The following is a 7,595-nucleotide window of genomic DNA, read 5'->3' as shown; positions in this document are numbered from 1 at the left end:
ATTAAAAATCTTATATACAATGTTATTTAACAAATTTAAAACTGTGATTATTATGCACAATTTCGATGACGAAAGGGAACAAGTCACTTATAAACTTGCTTATTTTCATTATAAATCCAGAGTTATTGAGAAACTTGTAATGAAAAATACATTATGAGGCAAAAAGTATATTTTTGTACATAAGTGTGATTGATTATCTATTAATTGAAAATGCCTTTCCAAGTGAATTGTGCAACGCAGCTCTAGTCATTATGTAAGAATTGTGTTACCTATATTTTGATGTTATATCATTGTGCATGAGAGGAAGAAATTTTGATTAGGAATATAATAAAATATTTTACAGAATTACACATGTTTTGTATTTCACCTCCGAGTTTGAAGATGCATTATTTATTTGAATTTTTATAAGAATGCAGATCTGCATAAGTATTTATATAAATGTATTTTGTAAAAGTACAAATTTAACAGCAGCACAGATGATTAATTCAGCTAGTACGATTTGTTTACATATAAAACACTTTAACCAATGGTTTTTACCATCTTTTAATTACCATTTACCGCCTTTTTTCTTTTTCTTTTGCTGAACCTTACGCTGCTGTTGTCGAGGTCCTGATGTTTCGGTTACTGGATTTTGTCGCGGATTTGGAGATGGTTTAGCATTTGTCATTTTAGTAATGTCGCTAGAAATTAACAGATATTTTATTATTAATAAATTAGATTTAAATAATTAACATAACGAAATTCCAAGTAATTTCATTTTAATAAATAAAAATTTATCCATTTAAGGGATAATGTTTATTCAAAATGTCTTATTATTACTATTGGTCACTAGCTCCTGTTGCAGCTCCTTGAGTTCCTTTCATAACAGTATCGCGATTCCTTCTATCTCTCTTTTTCCTAAATCCACTTCGTTCGTGTTTTGGTAGCCATCTTTCTGCATCTGGTTGAACATTTGGATCATAATTTTTAGGTAATTTTCCTTTATGTTTGCGCTTTTTGCGTTTTTTTTCCATTACTTCGGGCTTTCTGCAAAAACAAAAGAAATACATAAAAATAGATATTTTTATAACAATTGTTGAATTTAAATTATTGTAATTGTCAAATGATTGATATACCCTGGTGAAGGTTCGACTTTTCTTTTAACAACTTTTATACCGATTACCCAATTACTACTTTCCAAGGCATCGGCATCCGTCGATTCGGCTAAATCGTGTAAGGAAGGCAATCTTTTGGATAAACTTTGTGCCTTTGATGGATCGAATTGGGCATAGGCAATAATTAATTGGGCCAATGTTTTTGTGTCAGAAGGCGAAGCGGCTAAAAGTTCTTCTAAGCTTGCAGCAGCAACGCTAACTTCACCGCCACGTAAATGAAAATCTGCCGCTTGACGCCATAATTTACTAAGATTACCCGTGCTTTCCTAAAAGTATCTTCAATTATGAAAAATTACATACACTTTTTATATCTTAAGCGATAAATTAAAAAATACTTTATTCTTTTTGTAGTAATTAACAGCACTTTTAAGAACGGTTGAAGCCTTATCTCTTGCTCCGTTAGCCATATGAAGTGTAACAAGTGTACTGACTATTCCTGGTAATGATTTTTCAGTTTCGGTTAAACTTTCTAATATGTTTATGGCTTCTTCTCTTTCACCATTGCTTAAAAGCAACTGTATACAATCTAATTTTATTGGCAAATATTTATCGGCATGAGCGTACTCGTCAAGCAATTTTACGGCTTCTTTAGCTTTTCCTTCTCTTGCTAATTGAATAGATTGTACGAGTACTGCTTCTACAATCATATCGGGATAATCCTTGATAAATTTCTTGCACAATGATTGACAATGCTCTCCCTAGAAATAATATTAGACTCGTTTCTTCATTATCAACAATTTTATATTATTAGATTTCTTATACGATGGATTTTAATTTTCACATTTATTATGTCTATATTTGGAAGTTTAGAATTATATAATTAAGAAGTAATGGTCGTATTAATGAACTAAGTGGATTAGTACAAAACATACGAATAAAATATGAAAAAGTTGTTAAAATAAAAATCCTTCTTGTCAATAAAAAAAAAAAGAAAAAGAAAAAGAAGAATAAATATTAACTTCATAAGCTTACTTGATTAGTATAAAGTGCTAGCAAACATTGATTATATGCGATACTTCTTCGCTGTCTCGATGTTAATTTATGTTCTAAACCATCCTGCGTAGCACTTTTCATTCGTTTTTTACTGTCAAATACATTTTGATCTTTATTTAAAGTGGCAACATTATTACTCGCTATGGCCACTAAAGCAATATCATCCGGCCTTTTTTTAAGAGCTGCAGTATATAATGCTTGCGCTTCCTTTTCACGTCCTTGAAGTTGTAAACAATAGCCAAGTTGAACTCTTATTATACCAAGTTCATCTTCTATTTCTTCCTCTGTCATACCATCTTCTTCTAAAGAATCATGGCACATTTTTTCTGCTAAATTTAATTTTTTCTCGGCTTTCGCTAAGTTAGATTTATCACCATTATTACTTTTTGCAATAAGATGACACGCGTCATTATATGTTAATTCGTACGTATGTTTTTTTAAAGAAGGAATTTCTGTTTTCTAAAAATGTTTTTATAAAATATTGGAACAATTATTTCGACAGCATATACACGCTTACAAAAAATAAGAAGTTTTTCAGCTGATACGCCAATACACTTACAAAAGACACACAAGCACGCGTACGCACGCACACACACACACACACACATATATATATGTATTAATTTTTTTACTTACAGAGCCTTCTAATGCTAAGTAAACGATTACAGCAGCAAGATTTGTTTCTCTCTCATCTTCATAATCGTCGTTTGTGTTTTTTATAATATCGCGGTAAATTGCAAAGCAATCTTCGTACTTCTCTAAGCGATAAAGTATTTGAGCTTTAAGTTCCTTCACTTTCATGGACGGATTCTGAATATTATCAATAATTCTGAAAGCATCCGAAACTTGATTCAAACGATACAGACAATAGGCTTTCTCAAACTCCAATTTTCTGCAATGTATTGTAATTATTACATGAGTATTACACTACACTATATAGTGATATAACAATAAATATGATAAATGAAGTTATTATAAATTTTTATAATAATACGTACGGAAGCAACTTTGGATATTTATTGATGATTTGTAAAGCATCGTTAAACATTGACAATTGTATAAAACTGATAATTTTACAATGAAGTGCGGCTTCATCGTCTTGTACAAGCCCAAGTACTTAAAAATATATAGTCTCTCATAAATACGTTATTTATTTTATAAATATAATAATGACAACTGTTACGAAAATATGTCAAATAAATACATAACACAATTGGGTCTAAAAAACTTACTTCTGTTAGCAGTTTTTAACGCTCTCTCATATTCCCCATTTTGACCTTGTTTATAAAGCTCCGCAAAAAGACTATAAAGACTATTTTCTTTCGAGCCCATTGTAAAATAATAATCTCTAAATTATTCGGATATTTTTTCGTAATTACACATTTTATAAAATCACCTTATGCATCTTAAGTATGTAGTTCGTCTAAGCTCGAAAATGACACGTGACTCTACTTGTTTCTTTAAAGCCTTAGAGTGCACCACTGTAGGTAAGATAATGGAAATATTTGTCATACGAGGAGGGCGGGAATTTTCTTTTGTAATTTGCGAGGTAAGAGAGAAAAATAATTTCACGAATAAAATTTTTATATAAATTATAAATAAAATTATAAATTAAAATAGACAACATTGGCCGTAATTCAGTGAAAATACGAGCGATCTAGTTATTAATGTCGTTGAACGCTGAATCGACGATCATTAGTTTTTCATATTATAAGTAAAAAAAGAAAAGCAAACAATGCGATAGTAGACGTAGCATCGATAAAATTCTTCGCATATCTCTTTGTAACTCTTATTTAAAAGTGTTTTTTTTTTTTTTTTTTTTTTTTTTTTTTTTTTTTTTTTTTTTTTTATTGCACAACCATTAACGATATCACTGTTAAACCAGTTCAAATAACAATTAATCGGTTATTTATTTAAAATATTGATGTAATTGAACACACACAAAATACATCACAAATAAGGCTATAAACGTTATATGTAATATTTCTAGATGAGGAAATTAACCATTCATTAGCTTGTTAATGTTAAACTTATTACACGAATTCAAATAATTTTTAATGAATTATTAAGGAATTATAATAACACAAATATCTACAATCATGTCATCATGTTTTTGTTGTCATAATAAAATTACGATTACACTGTATATTGCAATTGGTAATCGTACGAGGAAAACCTATAAGATTCATTTTTATAGTGCCAAGATGACGTAAAGTATCGATAATCATTTGTTCCTTGAATTGATAACAAATCACTTGCTTTTATCAAAAAGTCTAATAGGACATTTGCAATATAGGCATGGCAATTTTACTATAATAGCTCGTTCATCCGAACTGTCTAAGCTCATATTGCAAACGATAATGACCGTATAGTTAACCTTTTATTTAATTTTATTTTATTTAATTAAATTTAATGTAATTATTAACAAGGAATAAGATATCGCGAACTGCTAAACTGTGCATGTTCTCGTCGTTAGCTGAATCGATAAAATCGAGCTCTTTGATAATATGTCGCCCAAATTCTTTTATGATTCGGATGAGGATTATTTTCACCTTCGTTAATGTAGTATTATTTTGAATTACCGTTCACAATTATTTAGATTTTTGTTAATTATCTAATAACAATTTTGTAATTTATCACCATAAATAATTACGATATTCTCGAGAACTGTAGCATTCGTTTTTATGGTTTGTATATTAAATTATTAAATTATTATTAAATTTATGGAAAGCTGCTAATGTAATACATGAAAGCATGTCCTCTAATTAGTTTATTTACATCAAGCCAATTTGTCCTATCAATACTATGAATACTCAAATATGAAAACTCGCATATTTGAGTGTTCTCATATTTTCGAACTTTGCGAATATTCTAAAGCACATTTTAAATAGCTAATTTGTTGCATTTTTCATCCGACATTAAGCACTTTAAGGTTCTTCTTCCTGCATTTTATGCTGTGCTTGCTAAAAAAATAAGTTATAAATAATTTAGAACGCAACATCACATATTACATACGCTTTACATACGCAAAATCACAAATTTAGGCATTTAGACGAATTGTTGTAAAGGTCATAATTATCTATATTGTATTTTTTATATTAAAATTATGTAAGTTTATTCATAGCAATATATTGATTATATGGAGAATTGAATATTTCGTTATTCTAAATGAAAGAGGGGTGTAATGATTCGAAAGAAAGCGTTGAGCAATACAACATTTTGGCAACTAATCATCAGCAACAGTTAGTTGCCTGACCCTCGTATCGTACAAACGTTAAGTAAATACATTTATTTTGAAAATTGGAAAGAAATTTATAATGTTTGTTATTCAGGCTCTCAAATAACACTTTATTCCTCGCGTTTTTATTAATTACTTTGCTTTATTTGACAAGTGCTCAGTAAATTTCACATTAAAAAATTATATATATATATATATATATATATATGTGTGTGTGTGTGTGTGTGTGTGTGCGTGTGCGTGCGCGTGTCCATATATTCTAATCACATTAAGATACCGAATTTTTTAACAATTACGTTGATTTATAATTCTCGTTGATACTATTTTTATCTTCTCTCTAACGACAGTTTATTTTATAAATTTCAATAATTAGGTTCCGATTCAATGTTTAAAGTTTTAGTATTTAATCATAATTTATATATAATTTATACAAATATCATAATATCCAATACAATTAAGCTCTTATGCTTCAGAGATTAAAATATTATAGACGAAATCAGACGATGATCCATTCATATGCAAAAAATAAGTCAGATAATAATGAATGAAGAATGTAAAAGAAAGAAAAGGCATTAATTATAATATAATAAAGAATGCGACACAAACTTTTTTTCTTTAATATCTCAAATATTTCTTTAAATTCATAAATTATTAATAATATTAGGACATAGCATTACTTATTAAAATTTATCGAATAAAAAATTATTAATATTGATTTATAATGAATTAATTAATATTAAATATTCATGCTATAAAATAAGAACTAAATTAAAAAATCGAAACTGTAAAATTTTTAATAGTTTTAATAGTATCTACATTACCTCAAAGAAATTAATGAATTATATTAAACAATTAATTTATATGTTAACTTTCATTTAACTATATGTTGATAAAGCTAGGAATTACATAAAGGACATTCGGTTAATAAACTTACACGATAAAATTTTTTACAATAAGTTCGCTTTCAAACGAAATCTTTATATAAAATTTATACATAAATTTAAAAGTAATAAAACAAATATAGTTACGCAGAAAATAAAACAAGATAATAATTTAAATTTAATTAATTATAATAAACGTAATATACTTAATGCGCGTGCTTGATATGTATAAATTAAAAAAAATTTTCATAATTTATTCTTTAATTAGTGGCCTCAAATTATTCAATTAAACGCGCTTGTGGCAAGTGTAGTTGCATATAAAATGTTCGTAAAAATTTCATACTTTTCATACAAATTTATGTAGATAATAATTTTCCTCTCCCCACATCTCATCTAATATATTTTATATACTACAAAAATGTGATAATAATTTTATATTATTAATAAATTATTAATATAATGCCCTGAATACAAGAGAAATCATAAATATAGAATTTTGTTCAAATGCATATTAAGTGCGTAAGAATAAGAATTTTATTATTCTTTAAAGACTTTTAAGCATTGAAGAAACGTTTATAATAAAAGTTTGTATACAAATTGGTTGTTTTATTGGTCTTCACAACTATTTCAAGCGCGCCACTAACGCATCTAAAATTCTTTTAATAAAAAGTATATAATGAAAGGTCGATCCAATTTTCGAGCGCAAAAACATTCAAGATAATGAAGATAAAATATGTATTACAAATGCTAATACGAGTCCCGGTAATATGGCATATCCAAAAAAATTGTTTTATTTGTGGATATGGATAAATATAATTTTATTTGTACAGATAAATCATAAATTCATCTCTACAATTATTTACGGAGAAACGCTTTGTCTTATAAAACCATCGCAGAACAAAACAATGTTTAAATTTAAAAAAAAATTTCCTTTCGAAATAAGATACATTTGTAATAAATATAATAGGAAAGATATTAAAAAAATTTAACAATATTATCCAATGCAAGTGCATTACTTTCTATATCCAATTCATTTATCTTACATACTCTGTATTACTTGACTAGTACCTTAAATAGCTTCATCAGCACAAATGACATTTTACATAAATTAAATTGTTGAAGAAAAATTGGCAAGTACAGATCACATTATAATAAAATTTTAAATATATACTGAGCATATTTTTATCAATTCTAATTTATTTTAAATTAAAAATATCAAGCAAAATTATTTACATATAACATATATGTTGTATATAAACATTTTTTGTTATTAGCCTTAAAATTTACTTTCATTATCGTTAAATATATTTTCAAAAAAATTAATGAAAA

The 7,595-nt window shown here is 27.2% G+C and overlaps 1 protein-coding gene across 1 annotated transcript; it reads right to left on the bottom strand.

The window, feature by feature from the left end:
- Window positions 1–352: 352 nt before the first annotated feature.
- On the bottom strand, window positions 353–3,281 carry Srp72 (signal recognition particle 72). The gene is made up of 7 exons (XM_011507288.1): window positions 3,146–3,281; window positions 2,784–3,039; window positions 2,127–2,606; window positions 1,490–1,852; window positions 1,116–1,420; window positions 820–1,026; window positions 353–680 (listed from the first exon to the last, which is right to left on the bottom strand). The coding sequence occupies exons 1-7, from the start codon at window positions 3,193–3,195 to the stop codon at window positions 548–550; spliced, it is 1,794 nt and encodes a 597-aa protein (XP_011505590.1). The 5' UTR covers window positions 3,196–3,281; the 3' UTR covers window positions 353–547.
- Between the last annotated feature and the right edge of the window lie 4,314 nt (window positions 3,282–7,595).

Source organism: Ceratosolen solmsi, unplaced genomic scaffold (assembly GCF_000503995.2).
Source record: "Ceratosolen solmsi marchali unplaced genomic scaffold, CerSol_1.0 scaffold6, whole genome shotgun sequence".
NCBI lineage: Eukaryota > Metazoa > Arthropoda > Insecta > Hymenoptera > Agaonidae > Ceratosolen > Ceratosolen solmsi.
The sequence above is the reverse complement of the archived record's forward strand: the minus strand, read 5'-3'. Positions and strand labels throughout refer to the sequence as shown.